The sequence below is a fragment of the Anolis sagrei genome, chromosome 4, assembly GCF_037176765.1.
Source record: "Anolis sagrei isolate rAnoSag1 chromosome 4, rAnoSag1.mat, whole genome shotgun sequence".
Classification (NCBI taxonomy): domain Eukaryota; kingdom Metazoa; phylum Chordata; class Lepidosauria; order Squamata; family Dactyloidae; genus Anolis; species Anolis sagrei.
The window spans coordinates 48458325-48481363 of NC_090024.1; the positions used below are offsets into that span (position 1 = coordinate 48458325).

The 23039-nt window shown below is 37.0% G+C and overlaps 1 protein-coding gene across 4 annotated transcripts in view; it reads left to right on the plus strand.

The window, feature by feature from the left end:
• Positions 1 to 23039, plus strand: part of TOX (thymocyte selection associated high mobility group box) — a 236137-nt gene that overhangs the window by 99942 nt on the left and 113156 nt on the right. For all 4 annotated transcript variants that reach the window (XM_060775365.2, XM_060775366.2, XM_060775368.2 and 1 more), the window contains exon 2: positions 20649 to 20714. In XM_060775365.2, coding sequence (XP_060631348.2) covers positions 20649 to 20714 — 66 coding nt within the window. The remainder of the gene's footprint in view (positions 1 to 20648; positions 20715 to 23039) is intronic.

A 23039-nucleotide genomic window follows, 5' to 3' on the forward strand; every position in this document is an offset into this window, starting at 1 on the left:
TATGTTTTTCATATTTATATAAGTAATAGAAATGTGTTTTTCCTTCCCCCCCCCCCCCCCCGCCCACATATGTGGAAAGTAGCTTGAAAAATAGAGATAACTCCAAAATCTTGACATAGGTCAATTTTAAAGCTAAGATAGACATAATAATTAAAATGTGGCTCAGCAAAAAGTGACTGTAATATCAAATTCAAGTTTTTAAAAGGAATGTGTTGTTAAAGTGAAGGGAAGGGGACTCTTATCTTCAAATGTATTTTAATTTCTTACTGATAAGAAAAGGGTGATAAATAAAAGGCAGAGTTTTTTTGTTCCACTAAAAGACAGCTATTTATTGTTTTAAGATATTCACAGCCAGATGCTTGCAATTCAACAAAGTTTATCTATTGTTGAAAGGCTGTCCCTGTGCATCTGAACTATGAAATAGCAGATGGTCCTCTTCAAATTGTTTGTGTGGAGAGTTTTCATCTTTCTGTTTAGTAAACATTTTTTCAGAGTTTTGGGCAGTATTTAGCATTTAACCCTCGGGGTCAAAGGGAAATCAAATCCCACAGAGAGAGTGCATAGTTCACTTTTGCTTCCCCCAGTCTCAAACAAAACAATATAGTAGCCCACCCTGTGAGGTCTTTGATATATTCACTGTGTCTCTGTCTGGACTCCTCTTCTCCTCCACTTAGTCTGGTCCTGCGTTTGCTAGCCTGCTGTGCTCAGTGTTGCATCTTCTTTCAGCCAGTACACTACACAGAGAGATGATAATAATTTTGAGACTCAGCCAAGCACTGACACACACAGATTAAGGCAGAAAGCTAAACAGACTTTACAACCCCTCTAAAGTGTTGCATTAACTTCTGTCAGAGGTACAAGAAATGAGTGAGACGTATGTAGCCATAGAGGCTTGACCTCTGTTGTTTGGCTTCAAAATTCATTCTCATATTGCACATTTGACCAAATATTCAACTTGTGCGAGTTTTCAACAGACCCCCCCCCCCCCCAAACACACAAATAATAACAACAAGCATCTAAAGGACTGGCAATTTTAATTATATTTATTTACTTACAGATATTAAAATGTTAATAAATCCCAGTCCTAACCTGTGTTGTACACAAGTCATCACTTGACACAAAACTGCAAATCAGATTGGAGAATATAATATGCTACATTTAAAAGTAAATTAGCAGGGAAAAACTTTCCAAGTTCACAGAGCTCCACAGGATTCTCATTGGCTCGCAGACATTAAAAACATTTTGAGGGCCCTGGAGAGACTTTTTCCAAAACAGGACTTTTAGTTTTCAGAGAACTTTCCTACTCCTCAACCTGAAAACTCCCAGCAAGCATTGCAAATGACCCACACTCACCACCCTTTGGAGAATGCAAGGGTGATTTGAATTTTCACAAAATTAATAATCCAAAAAATTGGTAAGCATTTGAGGGCTGAAAAATGCCTAATTTTTCTCACTTCCATACAAAAGTCAGCCTTATCTTAACCATAAAATGTCAATTGAATAATGGTTTGTTTGGGTTTTTTTTTTTGGTTTTTTTTTTTTGTTCAATTCAACCTCTCCAGATAAGCATTTATACAGTTAGGGTATTTCCACAAAAAGAATCTTGTACTTTTGAGAAATACAGGAGGACCTGTTAAGAAGATTGTGAAAGTATACAAATGCTTTCAGTTAGAGAACTTACTTAGCTTTTAAGTAACCTGCTGTTAAATCATTCAAAAATCCTGTTCTTCTGCTCTAGTATGAACTTCATGGTTGACTGAAAACATCAGATAAGGTGGCTTTTTCATGTCTTGTAAATAATAATAATAAAACACTTTATTTATATTCTGTCCTTCTCACCCCGAAGCAGACTCAGGGCGGATCACAGTACACATGCATGGCAAAAATTCAATGCCGGTTTTGTATAGACAATACACAGACAGACAGAACAGGCTCACTTCAGGTCCTAGCTTGGATCCACTTTTTGTCTACCTTCCCTTTCTGATTTCTTTTATCTGCAGTGTTTGGCTCAATGTATATTTGTGCAGAAAGGAAGACTGAAATGAGTGAGTGAACGAGTGAAGACCATTGCCTTTTTTGGAGGGGCTCTTTTAATCAAATGTAGTAAATCTGTAAGATTAAAAAAAATGAGAATGAGGAGGCAGTATATTCTTTGAGGGATAAGTCTGAACTATCTATCAGAGATGCTTCATAGTTCCACCAAAGTAATTTCAGAACTTTGGGCAGTGCATCTTTATAGTTCAGACTAAAACTTGGAGTAGATTCACTCTCCACTGACTTCAGAGCTACCAACTGCCGCAATAACTCAAAACTCCAAAACTACCACTCCAGAAAAGAAAATGTAATAGTTATATTTGTCGTTTTTTACTGATTGGAATTAATGGGAGATTTTAATTATATGCCTATATTAGTGCATTTTGATTGATTGAAGAGCATATACTTTTTTAAATTCTAAAAAGCTGTTCTCGCTTAGCTTATTATTCTTGTTCATGGAGCAAATTAGGCATCAAACCAGTAGCATGAAACTGCAGATATGAATGAAATGAATGAATATCCTTGGATTAAGTTATTTTGGTCCCAGGATACGATAGAGTTGCACTGGGGGACCTAGGTAAGTTCTGGAGGAAGCATACTATAGAATCACACGGAGGGCCTAGCAAATTCCTAGAGACAAATCTCTCCCCCCCCCCACCAGGGCTGTAGCCAGAAAAAAAATCGGGGGGGGGGGGTTGAAAATTTCACGGGGGGGGGGGTGAAGCCTGCCTCCTAGCTCACGCTGAAGCAAAGAGCGCAGCAGGGGGCAGAGTAGCCTTCAATAGCCTGCAGCTCCGCCCCTGTCAACCACCTCCACCAAGTCTGGCCTCCTTAATGAGAGCATTCAACAAACACACACCCCAACTTGGTTGCTTCGCTACATTGGCTATTGCTGCAAGTAATAACAGTGTGAATTAATTGTCAATATTTGCTTGAGATAGTGCTTGCAGTTCTGGAGGGACTCATAATTTTGTGCATCTCATAGACTTAGCACGGGGATTTGGTTAACCAGTTAAAATTCATGAGTAAACCAGTTTTTTTTTTAACCTGAAAAATTTCAGGGGGGGGTTGAACCCCTAACCCCACAAACCCCACCCCACCCCCCCACCCCGGCTACAGGCCTGCCCCCCCCCCCCCACCACCAGTAGGTAAGTGAAACCATGGATATGGGTTTCACAGTTACAGGGACTTTACCATATATGTTTTGTTTCTGTAGAACAGTAGATCACGGGATTTCATCCCTATGATTGTCACCAGATTTCTGAAGGCCTACTTGCATTTTTGGACTTCAAAGGAAGAACCACAGAGATTCAGTATTATGTTGAAGGCAGGGCCACTGATACAGTTCTGTTTGCTTTTCTATACTTGGAGCATTCTTCATGTTTGTTTTTATTTATGTATTTATTTATTTACTGTATTTATACACTGCCTTTCTCATCCCTGGGGAGACTCAAGGCGATTTACAATATACTAATGGCAAACATTCAATGCAATACACATACACATACAATACACAAAGAAATCCTAATAAATAATTACTACTTATTACTATGAACTTAAAATCAATTAAAACCATTAAACATAAGACATACACAACATTTAAACATCTGGACAAAGTATAAAATCATGTTTGTAAGTTATCATGGGGACCCTAAAGTTGTGAGGTTTCTAAAAGAAGAAGGGCATATATATACACACACACACACACACATATATACACACAACATCATTTATACTTTGAAATAAAAAAAAAGCTTTCAAAGTGCTTTCAAGGTGTTTTTTTTAGCTCTGTCATTTTGAAGCTAGATCTATGCAATCTTTCTTTTTCACCCTTGCTTGAAAATTTCATGCTATTGTGTAAATCATGCATAGCAGTTACAAAGTTATAAGATGAGACAGTCAGTTTTATAATGATGTTTCATTTGCAGAGCTGTTCTGTTTTTAGCTGTAATGGTTTGTGTAACAAGATCAATTTTCCCCCTTTAGCCTAATCAGTAGATGATTTACTTCTGCAGTGTATCTTTGCTTTATCCATACTTTACCATTTCTGACTTGCATGCGTCACCCTTTGCCTTCATTAAGAATCCTAGATATTGTTCATTCTGCATCTGGATTTCATTTTTAAGTGATTGCACTTTGAAAGCTTTTTTTCTGGATTAGTGTTTTACAGATAATACAGCCTTGGAACAATAGCTTTCAAAATCCTAGATACTAAAAACAAATAAATCAGAAGGTTATTATGCACCATTGTTTGTTCTCTCCATGTCTCTTTAATTTTGTAATGTGGTACTTTGTTATAAACTGCACTATAGGCCTTAACCTCTCCAGTTGTTTTCTTTAAAAAAACCCACTATGATTTGATGTAATCCATAAACCTTTGGCCTAAATGAATGAGTTGTAATTTTGAATGAAAAACCAACAATTATAGTTGCATATATGAAAGATGGGGGGGGGGGGAGTCCGCTCTGGGGGTCTGGTTACTTTTACTTAAGTAATTAAAATTGCTCACTAATTAAGCATAATTAGTTTATTGGTATAATTATGTGTATCACTACTCATCACCAGGCCAGAGTCTCATTTTTGTATAACTATATTTCAATTTTAAATGTTACACAGTTTGAGCATGCAGAATTATAATGAGGAAATTTCCAAAACCCACAACTTGGGAATATTCACAAGATTTGTATTTTATTTAAAAATTATACTAAAGGTTTTCTCAATTTTCAGTTTTAACAACCAATTTAACAACTACACGGGGCTACCTTTGAAGATAGTTTGGAAGCTGCAACTGGTTCAGGTTATTAACTGGAGTGCTGTACAGCAAGAGAACCACTCCCATGTTATGGCAGCTCCACTAGCTGCTGGTCTGTTTCTGTGCTGATTATTACCTACAAAGCCCTAAATGGTTCGGGCCCAGGCTATTTGAAAAACTGCGTCCCTTATATAAACCACCACAGGTGCTGCTATCTGCAGAGGAGACCCTGTTCTCGGTCCCACCCCTGTCTCAAGTGCGGCTGGTTGGAACAAGAGAGGGGCCCTTCTTGATCACCTCCCCCAAATTCTGAAACTCACTCCCCAAATAAATACAAATGGCTCCCTCTCTCCTCTCCTTTAAACAACTTTTGAAAACCTACCAATTCACCCTAGCATATGGAGAGGAGGACTAGAATATCTTAATACAATTTATTCTGGATACTGGAAATCCATCCTGGCTCTGTTGGCAGCTGAAAATCACTCTATATTTTAATGCATGTCCATTGTCCAGATTTCATTATGTTGTAAATGTGTTTGTTGTGACATATTATGTTTATTTAAGTACTATTTTTGGATTAGTTATTATAAGTTATCAATGTTTTACTTATTGTTTGATTTGGCTTGCTTCTTGCTTTGTTTTATTATGGCATTGAATGCTTGACAGTTTTGTATGGAAACCAACCTGAGTCCCCCTGGGGAGATAGGGCAGGCTATAAATAGAGATTATTATTATTATTATTATTATTATTATTATTATTATTACGATATAATATTTTTAAAATTACAACAGTTTGTTGTTTCAAAATCAAAAGTACAATGGAATTGTATTATAATTCTACTTTAATGAGAAAGAACCTACTCATTGGGCTGTATAACAGCAATTTAGTTACTTTCCTCCTATCAGTGTTGATCTAGATCAGGAAAGGAGATTAAATTCTATCACTGTGTGGATTGTGTTATCATCGTTAGAATAATCATTGATATTGCTGCTATTCCTATATGCAGGAAGATGGATTTCAGGTGTTTGCTGTCCATGAGTACAATCAGTAATCAATTTCTCTTTACTCCTGAGAAAATAAGTATAAACTGGATTTTTGTACTGTACTGTACTGCTTTGTACAGTTTTGTTTTCTGAGCAGAACAAAGAGTTCATCCTGGGAATCCTTTATTGGTGTATTTTCTCTAAACAATGGCTTGCCTTGGAGTAAGAAGTATAGGATTTTTCTTAAAAGTGAATCTTAATGACATTTACTTTGTCCTGGGTTTTTAAAAAATGTTGTTTTATATATATGTGTGTGTGTGTGTGTGTTTCTCTGTTTATTTTAAGTGCTGTTTTGAGCTACTTCAGTGAATTTTATACCATAGTCCAGCAGCTTGTAGCATTAAAACTAATTTAAAAGCTAGGATTGCCATCATATTTCCCATCTTTATGTATGGTTGTGAAAACTGTACAGGAAGAAAATAAACTCATTTGAAATGTGATGCTGGAGAAGAGATCTCCAAGTATCATAGACTGCTAAAAAGAAGAAGAAGAAAAGGGGGAGGGTAAAGGAAATCAAGCAGGAATGCTCTTTAGCATTTAAGATGACTAAACTCAGACTATTGTATCTTGGCTATATCATAAGAAGACATGACTCACTAGAAAAAGACAATAATGCTTAGTAAAGTTGAAGGCAGTAGGGAAAGAGGAAGGCCGTGTCACAGATGGATAGACTTCATCAGGTAAGCCACCTCTAAATCTTCAATACCTGAGCAGGCAGGTGATGGTAAGATGACTTTGAGGTCTTTTATTCCAAGGCTTCATCTACACTGCCATATAATCCAGTTTCTGCTTTGAACAGGATTATATGGCAGTGTAGACTCATATAATTCAATTCAAAGCAGGTAATCTGGATTCAGAAACTGGTTTATGTGGCACTGTAGATCCAGCCCTAGGGTCACTATAAGTCAAAGTTGGCTTGATGGCAGTCAAAAACAGTAATAAAAAGTAGCTATTTTGTCACTTTTAAGATATATAGAACCAAGAAGCTACTTTTTCAGAATTGTAATTAATTGTGTTATATGTCTTAAAATTTCAACTATAACAAAAGTTTATTAAAAACTTCTTAATTCAGATTCTTACCACCTCTCCAACATGCGTGGATGGAACAGCATGTGTAATCACATTAGCAGATGTATCCCAGTGGATTCTGACAATCAAACTGCTTCTTTCAGTTGAATCAGGGGAGGATAATCTTCCCTTCTCCATGAGCCAGCTGCTGAAACAGTGGGTGCTGGTTCCTCATGGGTTACTTAGAAAGAAAGAAATGAAGCCAAGGGACACAAATATGGCTCTGGTCCCTGGCACTGGGAAAAAATAATAGCTGGTCTCCTGGATATTGGATAATCTGAGAGACACTGGTAGAAATCATTGCATAACTTTACTTATATATATGTCTGTCTATCTGTGTCTTTTACATTGTATGTTAACTTATGGTCAACTCATGAAATGTTTTTGAGGAAGCTTTCTAGTTCCTTCTCCTAAAGCATAACTACAAAATGAGATTCATTGGTAGTTTCCCATCCAGGTACAAACCAGAGCTGACCCTGCTCAGCATCTGAGATTTGATGGCATCTGTGGCCATTAGGTTATTGAGGCATCTTATTTTTAAAATGTAGCAATTGACATCCTTTGCACTGCTACCAGCTTCCCAACCCCAATCCAGAACTGGATGTGTCTCTCTTGACAAACACACCTGAAGCATACAACCACTGATAGAAAGTACTGGGGTCAGAAATGGCTTTGCTTGAAATAAATGTTGGGGAAAACAGCTAGCAAAAACATTATCTGAGTGTCTGATTTTGCAGTCTGAGGTTAAACTTGTTCATAGTTTACAGTCAAATGTCTGTGAGTGGAATGATGTGTTCAAGAAAAATTGTCATTCTGTGCATTGACATTTTTACTCAGTAATGGGCGTAAGAAATAAAATAAGGAATACATTTATAGCTCCAGCCGGTGAAGGAGTATTGTACTGGATTATTTATAACTTCCTTTTCCTGCAAAGTTGGAGGAAATTGTTGTATTTATGCATTTAAATTTTGTTTGGCAATAAATTAAAAAAACATTCATGGATTTATTTTTAAATGCAGTTAAAAACAAGAAAGAAAACTCTTTAAAACATATCAATTAAAGGACAAAACATAAAAATAGTGCAAGACATTGAGGAAAATCAATTTCCTTGGAAATCATTCAGTTCTGAAAAGCCAGTTGGAATAAAAAAGCTTTCATCTTCTGATGGAATGGCAGTAGGGGGAGACACAGGATGCATCTACACTGTAGAATTAATGTAGTTCGACCCTACTTTAACTGCCACGGTTTAATGCTATGGAATTTTGGGTTTTGTAACTTGGTGAGGCACCATCATTCTTTGGCAGAGAAGGATAAAAACCTCGTAAAACTAAAGCACCTATAGCAGTTTTAGTGGTGTCCAACTGCATTAATTCTACAGTATAGATGCACCCCGAGTCTAGCCTTATTATTCAGGAAGGGAGTTTCAGAGTATATGAATGATCACCAAGAAGGCTGTGTCTGACATTCCTACCACCCTCACTTGGGGAAGGAGAAGATGCCCTCAGAAATTACTATCTCTTTGTGTCATCTTTTTCTTTAAAAATGAGATAAACTAGTAGGATAGAAGCGACAGAGGATAAAACCATCTTGACCAATCTACCTTAGCATTATTGGCATCCATGCTGAATAAGGAAATAATCTCCAGCAAAATGTCCTCAGAAGCACTTTAACTACTCGTTGGGTTGCTCTCCCTTCATTTCTTTTAAAACCCTTCTATCAGATACATCCTACTTCTGTTCATGCCCAGCCTTTATTTTTTATTGTTTATTTTTTAAATTTTAAACTATTACATTTGGCCGGTCCATAGGTTTTTTAAATCCTTGTGTGTTACTGTTTATATGTGAGTTAAATTAATTGCATTGTTTTTGCTTATTGGTTTTTGTTTGTTTGTTTTATTGATGTGTTGTCGGGCTTGGTTTCATGTAAGCCGCTCCGAGTCCCCTCGGGAAGATGGTGGCAGGGTATAAATAAAGTTATTATTATTATTATTATTATTATTATTATTATTATTATTTAAAAGTGTTCACTCTCCCCCCAATGCTTCTGTTCCATCATTCCAAGCTTAGAGCTTCTCTAACAAAAGCCGTTCCTTAATTCCTACTGCCTACATGTAAAGACAAACATTATCACTCACCATAGAGACTACAATGGGCCCAAAAAGCACACCATATGTGTTCCACTTATTGTAATTAAAAATAAATATTGCAGAATGAGATGACATAGGTCAACCTTTGTAATATCTTTGCATAGGAAAATGTTGGGGAACTCCCCTGTCAAACTTTAATGTCTATCAATCTTTCAGCAACTTAAGATCATCATCAAACCTGCTTTTCTTATGTGGCCAAGATTCAGTGAACCATTGCCCGCAGCTAATTTTCCCACTTCTAGTTATAGTGTCAGCATGGGATTAATCTGTTGTATAGGGTTGCAGCTGTGGCCCTACAATAACATAATATCTGTACAGATATCTAGGCGTAATTCTACTCTTCTTCCTCCCAAGAAAAGATTTGGGGCAACGGATGGATTGCCAATCTGAGGTTTCATGTAAATGCTTTCCCATTTTAATAATTTCAATAAGTAATCTTTTTCTTCATTGTCTTTATCTTCTTTGCCATATTCAACTGCATGACTTTTTATGGGCTGTTCACACACCTTACATTTTAGCTTGACATTTGTTTTATCATATCACTGAGATGTAGCATTCATTCAGTAATCATAAAGCAGACTGTGTATACATTAAATTGGTCAATAAATATTAACATCATAGCTCAGCTTAGAGTTTATTTCCTCAGAATTACTGCTTTTCAAATCAGAGGAGGATTCTTGACATTAGCAACGCTTTCCTCTCTGGTTTTCAACACTGTTTTTAATCTACTGCAGAATGTGTACATATAAATTGTATGCCAGCTGGACATTCTAGCTGTAATACATAGTCTAGTCAAGCCACTGACTTGATTTTACTATCTGTTGTATTTTTCTAAGTTATTTTTTAGTTGTAAAATAATACCATTTTGAAAAGGAAAAGTTTAGACTTTTTTTCTCATATCGATTTGGCAGATTTGTTGTTGGTACAGTGTCTTCAAGTAGGTTTTCCAGATTTTATCCTGAGTCTCAGGGCCTGGCTTCTCTTTTACAGATGTCAAGTAAAAGGGGAAAATCTCAGACAAATGGGGATGGATTTGCTTGCTCCAGGCATTCCTCTGCCCCTCCTCCTCTTTTCAAAGTTCTCAACCATAGCCTGCACCATAGTTCAACAGGGGTTCATCCTTCAGGATTTCCAGAAGACCCCCCCCCCTCACGCCGAAGTCCCATAAATTCCCAAAAATGTTTGAATACACAGATCCAGTTGTAGGTGATTTTTCAACCCTAAATACTAGTAATTTCAAACAACCTCCAATCTTTCTCAAATGTTACAATTTAGCTTCTCTCCCCCCACCCCATCCCCTTCCATTGACCCATACTAGTACAAACTGGTACCTTGAAGTAAAATGATGTCATGTCATATGTTTGTGGACATGCTGGTGTGACTCATATTATCACTAATATACTGCTTGGTGATTTTAAAATATCTTCTTAAGTTACTCAGTTCTGTTCCCATCTTGCCATACATGATTGAAACTGTAGTATATTTTCCCTTGATCTGAGGCACATTTGAGTTCTACTGTTGTTAAAAGGAATAGTAGAAATCCCTGCCTTTTTTTCTTTTACCTAGACATGAGATTCTGGTTGTTTTATCTTTATTTTCAATTTCACGTCTCCTCTTTGTCTTAGGTCCTTCATAATTTCTGTTGTGTCTTCTCCTTCCCCTTAATCTGCATTCCCTTTTAACTTATACTAACATGCAAGCTATTGCTACCTTTCCTCCCTTTTATCCTCATTCATTCACCCTAGTCTTTTTCATTTTCTTGTACTACCTTTTTCCAGTGCTTGACTAAGCATATTCATTTTCCCATTTCTCTGTTCATCATCTAGTTGCATTCTCCCTCCTTTCCTATTCCTACTCCTGCCTCTTCATTTCATTTTCTCCCCTCCCTATTTCTCCCAATTAGTGTGGTTGGTGGGGATGAGGGAGAGGGTCCTCTTGGTTGTGACCCCTCAGCTTTGGAACGTTATCTCCAGAGAAATTAAGCTAGCCCCACACATGTTTTCATAAAAACTTGAAAACATGGCTTTTCAAGTAGACCTTCAAACAGGGTTAAACACTGGTTTATACCTGAGGACCAAGCACTTTGTTTTGACTTAGGCACTTAACATGACTGACATTCATATGACCATTTTATCCACAGCATCACTGCATTTTACTGAGTATATCAAATATTAGGAGGTTTTATGCTGTTTTAAGCACATCTGTTTTATGTTACTGACATTGCCATTGTTTACAATTGTTACATGTTTTATTGTATTCCTTGTTATGTGTTTTACAGTGTTTTACTATATTTATAAATTCCACTGCACTACCACATGCTTGTAACTACTCAAGTCCCTTTTGGGAGATGGCGGCAGGGTATAAATAAAATAGTAGTAGTAGTAGTAGTAATAGTAGTAGTAGTAGTAGTAGTTGTTGTTATTTCTTCGCTTTCCCTGTCATGCCTCATTTTTCCTAGCAATTGTTATCATTTTCTCTTTTTCTCCTTCTTTGCTCCTTGAAAAAAAGACCATGTTACCATTAAATCATAGAACAAAAAAGAAAGATTAACTCAGAGTGACCTGAATGGTCTTCTATCCCAATTTTCTTATTAGTAGGATAGATTTCTCAGTTTAAAGTTTTGTGCCCCTTTAAAATTCTGAGTAGGTTTGCTATCTTGGTCTTTATTATACCACTGGTACATCAGTAGCAGTTGTAGAGATTAGTACATTAGTAGCGTTCTGATTATTTGATATATGATTACAATTATTATGGTAATAACAGAAAATGTCAGTCAGATGCTAAGCAGACTTTAAGAAATCTTTTTTACTGCCAAAAGTTTATTTGGTTAGACTACATTCCTCATGTGTTGTTAAAAGTAGAGCTTGCAATAGTGTTAAAAATAGAGTTTGTTTTTCCTTTTCAAAATCCAGAGCTTGGAAGAATTTGTTTGGTTAGACTCCAACCCTTATGCATTGTTAAAAGGATTGCTTAATTTCCAGATGGATAAAAGTGGTCTCATTTATTAGACTTTTTAAAAAAAAATTGAATGACATCTTCTGAGTAACTGTAGTTGATGCGTAATAATATCACTGGGAGCTTTGTCTCGTAATCTTATCAGGGGACATCCCTAAATCTCAGTTTTGTCTGAAATCTCCAGGTTTAGAACACTTCTGAGAAGGCAATCCTAATCTGACTGGAATAATTTCTTTTGTATTCATGAGAAAATAAGTATAAAGTTTTTATTCAAACATCTTCTGTATTTGAGGTACTACTTCCAGGCAAGCATACGTATTACCAGAAACTATACCTCTGTACTTGACTAAATGTTTTGTGATTTGATTAAGAAAGATTTACTACTTTCTGCCATTTAAAATTCCAGGTGAGATTTTACCATTATGTTCGGAGACAATGTTAATTATACATGACCTTTTCCCCCATTTACTGAGTATATAAAATCTTTCATTTGCTTCAAGACACATTAGAAATCATGTCATAGAATTCTGTGACTTTTTTTCTTGTTGGTTTCACCCTACTGCTCATGCAGTGCCAACTTAATGTGAAAAGAAACTTTGTCAGAAGTAATTTATCATGTATGAAATACTTGATTAATTTTCAATAACAACACTTTTCAGAACTTTCAGCTAGCATTAATACGACACTTGAAAATCCATGTGTATGAACTAAGACAAAGTGTCATACTGCCGTAAAGCAGGGTGAGCCAATATGAAATACAAACCAGTTAACCCAGAGGTCTTGGAAGTTAAGAAGTCTTGGAGTGACATCAGTCAAAATGATGGCTCATCTCTAGTAAAGTAGGTGCATTTTCCAACCTCTGTCTCTTTAGACTGACAGTTTGTCAGCTAATCTGCATATTTCTGAAGATCCTTCTTGCTACCTTTTGGTTACCTAATATCCTAATTTACAATGAATGATATAATTCACACATAGGTTAAGTGTTTGTTGTTCATTCATTCATTCAGTCACTTCTGACACTTCATGACCTCATGGACCAGCTTACGCCAGAGCTTCCTGTCGGCCATCACCACCCCAGCTCCTTCAGACTCAAGCCAGTCACTTCGAGGATACCTTCCATCCATCTTGCCCTTGGTCAGCCCCTCTTCCTTTTTCCTTCCATTTTCCCAAGCATCATTGTCTTCTCTAAGCTTTCCTGTCTTCTCATTAGGTGGCCAAAGTACTTCATCTTTGGCTCTAATATCCTTCCCTCCAATTAGCAATCAGGCTTTATTTCCTGAAGTGTGGACAGGTTGGATCTTCTTGCGGTCCAAGGCACTCTCAGAATTTTCCTCCAACACCACAGTTCAAAAGCATCTATTTTCCTTCGGTCAGTCTTCCTTATGGTCCAGCTCTCACATCCGTAGGTTACTATGGGGAATACCATTGCTTTAACTATGCGGATCTTCATTGAGGTTGAATAAGCTCACTTATGTACTCTTAGGTCCTGGAATTTCAGGATATTTTAATGGAAAAATGAGCAGGCATCTTGTAATTTTTACACGATATTATAATAACCAAAGTAATGTGCAGGCACACATACATACGCACAATGGACCCTCCATTTTTGCAGGGGTTAGTGGTGCAGGATTCCTGCGAAAGTAGAAAAGTAGAAATTAAAAACCCTATTTTGTGATTTTAACCTCTTTTGCAAGGATCCTGCACCCCAGCTCTTATGAAGGTGGCAAGCCAATTGTACTATATACACAGCATGATAACACTGTAACATAATAATTCCTTGAAGAATTCTGTAATTTATCTGACCTGATAAGAAATACATATTTAATACAGTACAGCCCTTGTATCCTTGGGGGATACACTCCTCATCTTACTGTGGAAACAGGAAATCCTAGATTATAGCAACACCTATTGAAATGAACAAATTTCACTGGAAGTTACCATATAGTCCAGTGGTTCTCAATCTGTGGGTCCCCAGATATTTTGGAGTACAACTCCCAGAAATCCCAGCCAGTTTACCAGCCATTATGATTTCTGGGAGTTGAAGGCCAAATCATCTGGGGATCCACAGGTTGAGAACCACTGATATAGTCATTCTGGAGGACCTAGAACATTCCTAGTGGGGTACCCATTCCTAGACAGGATATCTTGGATGCAGATAGGTGAAACCATTGTACTGGAGCTATAGTTAGCAGTTTTGTACAGTATATCTTGATGAATATTTACATAAAAGATTCTCTCTCCCTCCCTCATCTTAAGAATATTTTCCAATTAGAAACAGAATTTGCAGTAAAGGATCTGTCAAAGACAGCCAGGAATAAGTTCATTAGAGATTGTGAAAAGCAGCCTAACTTTAGTGTCTTGAATGGTAGCTTTTATTTCTGTAGCCCTTCTTTATTCAAGTATTCTGGTTTACCTTTTGTTCATGGCCAGTAAGTAACCAATCACTTTAAGAGAGTAACTGACTATCTGTACAAGGCTAATAAGCAAGCAGTCACCTGAGCATATAAATCAACTTTATTATTCTGGTTCCCTATCATCAGATGATTGCATCATGTATTATTCAGTTTGATTTAAGGACTAATAGTACATAAATATTTTTTTGTATTTTTGTTTTGTTTTTGATGTAAACAAAATATACAAAACATAGCATACAGCCTATAACGGGTAGATTACCTGTGTAATCTTCTGTGACTGTTCAACATAACTTTCATTTAATTCAGTAGGTAGAATGGATGTAGGATTGCAGATTAAGTGGCCTATGAATGTTAGCTATGTGAGTACTGTACCTTAACACACACACACACACACACTAACCCCTTCTCTGAGAAGAGTGACAAAAAGGAAGAGCTTTGTCTGTCCCAGGAGAAGCTAAAAAAAGCACAGACTCTGTATTTTTTCCATTTTGCTGCCCCTTCTGGGTGGGAAAATACTGGCGGTACTGGCACTTTTGTGGAATGATTCTTGATTTATCGATGGATCATATCAAAATCAATAAGTATGGGCCCAAAACCTGCCCTCAATTTATATGAGATTGACTTATATATGAGTATACGGTAGGTTCCACAAAACACAGTTGAGTTTCTTTCTAGGTATATGTTTGTGGGGATTGCACAGTTATTATAGCTAATGTTAATGATGTGGTTGTGGATTAAAATAAAGAATGGTTTTTAACCCTGTTTTTCAAAGGGTTTCAGAATCGAATCATGGCTGATCTTAATCTGATATAACTTCTTCATCCTTAGTGTGACATTATAGACAGTCAGCTATGATGTAACTATTACCAGATGTACAGAAATGAAAAAAAAAATTAGCAGCAGAGTGTAATTCACGGTATTCCATTTTTTCATAGCTAGCCGTGCTATGAAAAAATAATGAGAATGCTTTGTACTTCTAAAAGCAAATTTGGAGTGGAGCAATTAAGCCAAATCAAGCAACTTCGGGTAGCAACATCTTTCTTCATGTGACTATCAGTCAATAGTACTTGATCTCTTAGTTAAAAGCAAAATATAATGCTAGAGGAAAAATTGCTCAGTATCTACTGGCTTTCAATATTTTGGGAGCAAATTGGCCTGATTAAAATGTCATTTTGGATATGATTTATACATTCAAAGACTGCCATCTCAGCTGCTTCAAATGAAACCTCATGGAGGGTGTTTGATGAGGTATGGTGAAATGACTCAGCACATCGTTCCAGCTGTCTTTCTCACTGCCAATGTGAAATTTAATTTTTTTAATTTAGTTTTTTGTCACATTAACTTTGGAAGGAACACAACTGAACTGAAAGCATAGTTGTTCGCAAACTATCTCTTCTGTGCAAAATTGCAGATCAAGTAACACCCTACTTCGAAGTCAAGAGCGTCCTCAAAATCAATCAGGTGACAGAGATTTTTCCAGATACATTAATTCTCTTGGTAATGCTTGTGATAGCAGAGAGGAAGATGATTCCTACAGACCTATTTCAAGAATTTGGCATTTTTTAATTATATATTAGTTGATACACTTGATGAAATAGTAGGGGAATTGTGATTACTTAACAAAAATCAGGAAAAAGACCTAGCTTTCAAGGTGTAGGAACAGAAGTGTTTGTCATTTCAATTTGGCATGTCTCACAGCATAGGCCAAAATAATCTGGATAAAACACATTATCCATGAGGTTTTTTTAAAAAAACTAACTAAAAGCTCTATAAGCCCAGACTTAAGAGCCCCAGTATTTTCTTCTGCTCTTTATGATCTGCTCTTCTCAAGTGATCATAATGATTCTTACAAGCAACCAAAAGGTAAGAATAGGTTTAAGTAAGACATGACTTTAAAGGATACAAAGGGACCTGGTGGCATCTTTGGGACTTTTGAGCTGCAATTAAGTTACAATATTAACATGCAGGAAATCTTCACACATTTTCCAGTGGGGTGGTAACTTTTATAAGTCAAGTATGGAGGGAAAATAACATAAATGTTCACATGCTGGCTTGTCCTATGTCTCAAGCTCTTTTTTGAAGGTTGGGATAACAATAAAGTAACAGAGTACTTGGGTGTTTGCTTGTGATATGGGAAGCAACATTGTACTGTCTAGCTAACACTGGCAATGTCCATCAAAGTACTAACCAAACGACCCTGTGTCAGAAATCAGTCATGATTTGATAAGTTTAGAGTTGTAAGGTAACTATAATTTTAAATAATTATAGTTAAAATAAATTTCAAAACCACATTTTTAGTATTTAAATTAGTCAGTCTCCATCTTTTTTTAAAAAAATATTTATTTATTTTGATACATCCCAACAATCAACAAAATTTTGCCGTACAGGACTTATTTCAATATACATTATTCCAAAAGTAAGCATTCCTTAAATGACCTACTGTACCTTCCTTAGTTATGTATCACCCAATAAACCCCCCTCCCCCCCCTCCCCCTGGAACAGCAATTCGAAATCTTGTCATTGCATCAATTTAACTGTGTGGAAAGCCTGGTTCAAAATGTTGTATCTATCGTCTCCGTCTATTTTGTCTATTAACACAGACCATTTCCTAAACCAATCTTGTTCTATTTGATTATTTATATACTTGTTTTTCCTTTGATTGATAAAATCATTAATTATATATTCTGATAGATAGGCCCGCCAGGTTTCCAAATCCCATTTTGTATCATCTCTCTATCCCCGGGCTATCGTGGCCTGTATTACGGCTGTCATATATTTTAGGATTTCTGTCCAATTATTGTTGTCTTCCTTTGCCTTTATGGTGAGGGACATGAACCTGGCTTTATCCCACATTAATTCTTTCCCTATCATGTCTTCCATTACCGTCCTTATTTTACCATAATAGTTCTGGATTTTTCTACAATCCCACCACATGTGGGAGAATGAACCGATCCCCCCACACTTGTGCCAACATTTGTTTGAGATATTTCCCATAATGTGTGCTAATTGGGTGGGGGTTCTGTACCATTTGGAGATTATTTTCCTTTGGGTATCCTTGATCCTCATATGTTTAATTTTATGAATATTATCAATCCAAGACACAATTAATTTCTCATTGAAGCTTGTTTCCAATTTTCTATAAGGGTTGTTTTTGTTTTGTAAGTTAAAGTGATTAATTCCTCATATAGTAGCCCAATAATCCATTTGTCTATTTCTACTTTCCTTTCTATTCTCTCTCCCATATACGTTCCCCTTTGCCAACTGTTTGCTTCCTTTTCTATTTGCACCCATCTTTTCGTCCCTTCCAATTCAAATTCTAATTATCTTGCCAGCTGACTTGCCTCATAATATATTCCCAAAGAGGGAGCCCCCCATCCACCCATTTCTTGTTTACTATAATATAAAAAGTTGGCAATTCTGTTTTTGTTTCCTCCCACTACCCATTTTTAATAGAGTTATCCGATTTATTCAGCAATTTGTTAGGGAAATTCACTGGGAGAGTTTGGAACAAAAATAGGAATTTGGGCAAAATCTTAATCTTATAATTTTTTAACCTTGTGGATATATCTCGGAATTTCTTTCCCCATGTGTTAATTTATTTGCTTATATTTTTCCATAGACAATTAAAATTCATTGGTATGATATTATTGAGATTTTTTGGTATATTTACCCTCAGATATTTCATCTTTTCAGTCAGTCCCCATCTATTTTATATTAACAGGGCCAATGTGAAGAAGCAAACATGGCTGCCTGTCTAGCACAAATTGCATTTAATTTGGCTATCAGGACTAGATTATTAGAATACACACATACGAATTTCAGAGTCATAGAATTGGAAGAGACCTCATGGGCCATCCAGTCCAACCACCTGGCAAGAAGCAGGAAAATCAAAATTGAGGAAAGAAGTGCTATTTTTTTTAGCTGAGCCCTCAGAATTAAGAACCAGTAGTGGGCAGGGATAAGGATATGTGTCACAGGGCTCAACTGAGAGCAAAGTTGATATAAGCAAAAACTGAATGAACTCAGATCCAATGTTATAAATTTCAGTAGTTTACAGAAAACATACACATCACCTCTGTGCATATCTGCACTGACGTGAATCTCGGTTCAGTACATTCCTAGCCTGTAAAGCACAGCTTAGCTTGATATGTATCTACTTGGAAGTGCAGCAACAACCATTGCCTTCCTGCACATTATATATCAGTTATGTGCTACAGCTTCCCAGCTCAGTTCAATGCAAGCTTTAAAGTTTACATGCTTTAACTGACTTTCAATAATTTGATTGGGAACATCTTGGAAATAACTGGTTTGAAGTCCACATGGTGAACACTTGGGGACCACATCTGGTTCCCTGGCAGAGATCTTCCCATCCACAACCTTGAAAATCTCAGCTAATGCTAGAATGAAGACTCAGGAAAGTTAGAAGATATAACAAGGGGTTTGTTTTTTTTAAAGTATACGTTAGAAAGAATAATATTTAATGACTTCCTGGGTCAGGATCCTGGCTAAATATAATCTAAACCCAAACAATTCATTTAAGCAAGTTTTTTATACAGTTTACCATGTTTCAGGGATTTTATTGAGAGATTGCTATGGAGGAATCCACGTACCCTTGTGATATACATAATTTATTCAAGTCTTTTGGATCTCTTTGCTACATTACATGGTTTCAATTTCTTTGCCTATCTGGTATTGATCTCTTACTGTAGTTATAATTGTTATCTAGCTTTATGTGATTGGGTTATGGTCACCAATTTGTATATGGGGGAGGAAAAGTAACGAATGGTATCATTTTGCTGCAATGCTACTTTTAATGTTGTCCATCTTGGTTTAACTACTAATACATTTGCCTTCTTAAACATACAATACTTATATTTTAATAGGGTATTTCATTAAGGTAATTCTTGATTTGTTCTTGAGGTGTTCCTTAACAGGACACCTCAAGAACACATCAAGGCTAAATCAAGTCACAGTTAGTATACACCTAATGTATCAATGGGATTTATTGAATTACTATTTCAGCAAGTCTTTTTTTGGCTGAGCCAATGTAACATAAAGGTTTGAATGTTGAAACTGATGGCACAGCTGTGCTGACCACTTAATGGGAAAGGGCTCCAGATCAGCTCAATGGTGGCCAAATGCCACAAGGAGCTGGTCCAGGGTAAAGCAGGGTAAGACCACCTTAATCGTGTATTCCCTGACTATAGGCCCATGTAAAAGGTTTGGCTGGTTCCGAGAAAGAACCAGCTGCATCTGTTTTCACTGCCATCTCATGTTTCCCAGGCTCACGTTCTTCTTCCATTCTCTGCATCTCCAGATACTACATGGGCCCTTCTGGTCGGCTGTCACCTGCAGTGATGTTGGCCAGGGCAGCAGCATGATTGAGAAAGGGAGGGGGAGAGGAAGAGGTTATTCATCCCCTCCCCCTGCTGTATAGCCCCATTACCCTAGCTGATATCATTGCAAGTGAAGACCCATCATACCTGGAGACCACTGCAAAACAGAATGGGAGGGGGATGATAAGGGCGGTCATCCAGTGCCAGTCAACTGGGTTCATTACCGCTGGATAGTTGGGATTTCCTCCTATGTCCACAGTGGCCAGGGGTGCCTGTGAAACCCAGGCCAGGGCCCACCTGGCATACACCATACCAAATCAGCACTGTGATAACAGGTCAGTGTAATTCCCACTCATAGAAACCACAGATCTTTCACAATTCTCACTTTCTCAGTCTAAGAAGGGTGCTGTGGCAAACCTCCTCTGAATAAACCTGTCCAAGAAAATCCTGTGATGGGTTCTCTATAAGTTGAGTTGACTTTGAAAGCACAGAAGTACAACAACTGTGGTTAGAAATGAAAATTAGATTGAGCACACAATCTATATTCCATTAGTCACCTCTTCTTGTAAAAAAAATGCTCAGTTCACTTACTACATCATTGCGTCTAATAGTGATATGAATATATGCTGCACAAAATGAGTCATTTTGTTTTAAAACAGATTGCAGATGAAAGGAAACCATTCATTGCTTGCTGTAATTACTAGAGCACTAATTACTTCTAATCACTGACATCTTGGGTCAATAAGGATGACAACAGGAACATGAATGGTGATATGCATAAGCACAGTTGCCCATCTCCTATTCCAGATTACGTTTTTATGGAGATTCTTTTGTTACTTGATAATATAAATATTAAAAATTGCTGCTTTTGTATAAAAATGTTTTTTTTTAATTTGCAGTTTGACGGTGAAAACATGTATATGAGTATGACAGAACCGAGCCAGGAGTATGTGCCAGCCAGCCAGGTGGGTTAATTAATCTTCTCTGCCTTGTTTCAAATTGTAATTAAACAAATTCAGAGAGTTGCATTGCAAATGAGTGGCACTATCAGTAACTGCTGCAATCAGAAATAATCATAATTTATAAACAAAGCATTTAAGCCTTGTTTCCAGCTAATGAGATAGCACTGATAAAACACCAGAGTTGGCAGTTGTTGAAGATACTACCTTGTTTGCTCTCCAGAATGCAAGCAGCTGTTTTGCCAGCATGATCATTCCCAAGCAGTTGTTTTACCTTTAGGAAATAGTCTTTCCAGGTGCATACTATTTGTTTATCTGACTCTAGACAAGGTAATCATTAAAACCCACAGGTGCCACCAATTGTTTACTTATCACTTTCAAGCCTGTTTGGGCTGAAGAATTGGTTCATTTGGGGCATGGGAGACTGAGGAGAGGGAGAGAATTGTTATCTAAAAGATGGTTTCATTATTTAAATACTTCCCAGTTTGCCACAAGGCTTGTTTAGGGTTACAATTCAGAACACTTGATAAAATATCAATGAAAAGAAGCAAATACAAAACAGAGAATAAGAAAAGCAAAGGAGATTTTTATTAAACTTTAAGAACTAGTGGGAAGAGCTCTTTGAAATTGTGGAATTGGGAGGTGGTGGACTTTCCAGGTCTTGATGAAATTTGTCTTTTATTATAGCCACCTGATTAGATGAAGCTGGAGAGAGGGGGCTGATTTCTTCCTCTGTCCCTTGAGTTTTCTGTACAATAGAGGCATGGGACACTCATTAAGTGTCCCATCCTGCAGTCTCATGAATTTGACTAGGGGTGAATCTACATTGTAGAATTAATGCATTTTGACATCACTTTAAGTGCAGTGAATGTTATGGAACCTTGAGCATTGCGGTTTTATGAGTTTCTAACCCTTCTATGCCAAATACGTAGTACTGGTGTCTTACTAAACTACAACTCCCAGGATTCCATAGCATTGAACAATGGCACTTAAATTGATATCACATTGCATTACTTCTGCAGTGTAGATGTTCCCTATGTCTTTCTAACAGTGGTGCTCTTAGGGATTCTGTTGGTTTACCACCAACCTGATTGCATTGTTGGCTGGAGTCTTCTGAGTCTCATCAGCAGAGAATTTAAAACAACTATGCTTAAACTACCTTGTAATGAACCGTTTAATACTTCGTTGATCCTGTCACAAAATGCTATGCTTAAATTCAGGTGACAATCTTGATCTAGTCTTCAGGGTTAGATAGAACCAAAGGTAAGGAACCTTTATCATGAACAGATTATCACCTGCTGCAGTTTTGATTTACTGGAACTTGTAGATGCAGACAGTATGATTAAGGTGTTGTGCTGCAGGAGGCTGATGGACTCAGTGAACTCCTGATACTTATTTGGGAATTCGTAACACCTTGACAGGTGATCACTGACAGGTGATCCCATTGAAGTCCTGATTGATATCTATAATGGGCAGATGATCAGGGTGGTCGATGTAGCCACCTTACACAATGTCTCCTGTAGAATGGAGTCAATGAGTCCAGGAATAGAAACTAGGATATTAATAGTAGAAACCCTGGAGCCAATCTGACCAAGCATGGTAAGGAGAAGATCAATGGAAGCCCAATTTTCTGGCAGTGACAAATTAATATTTTCATGCTGTAGTTGCTTTTGTCCAGAGTTGTTTAGCAGAACTCTTTCAAGTGGCCAGGCTCCTATTGTGCTCTTGGGCACAGAAGGAAAATGCAGGTTATTCAACAGCCCATTGCAAGGACTTTGTGTAATAACTTGGTTCCTTACAGTAATGCTGTAATTTCTACAGATTCCTTCTTCCGTCTGCAATGCCTCTGTGGCACCTTCCATACTGTTCCAAAAGGCTCCACAACACTCTAGATCAAATTTCCAAGAACATAGCATTTTGGTATCTCTTTAAATGTCAAAACTAACAGAATATAACCATTTATAATCCAATGGGATCCTTAGAATTCTATAATGGAAAGATACTGGGCCATGGGTCAGAAGAGAAGACTAGAGCTTTCCAGGAAAGAATGGCCAAAACCTCATTGATGTACAGATACCAAGATTCAGCATGTGTAAAGTGGTATCAAACTGTTGAAACAGTGTAATGTAAATACTCAACACAAGGATAGGGCTTCTGGTAGGGATCAAAGCTATACTATTTTACAACTGCCACATCTCAAGTTTCAATTAAAAATTCTTTTTTAAAAACTACCTGATTAATCTTAATATTACTGGCCAATGTAATTCATTTTTAATAAAAGCTGTCTTTGGAGAAAGAGTGTTCTTTGCAGATTATTTCTTAGCCTTCTGC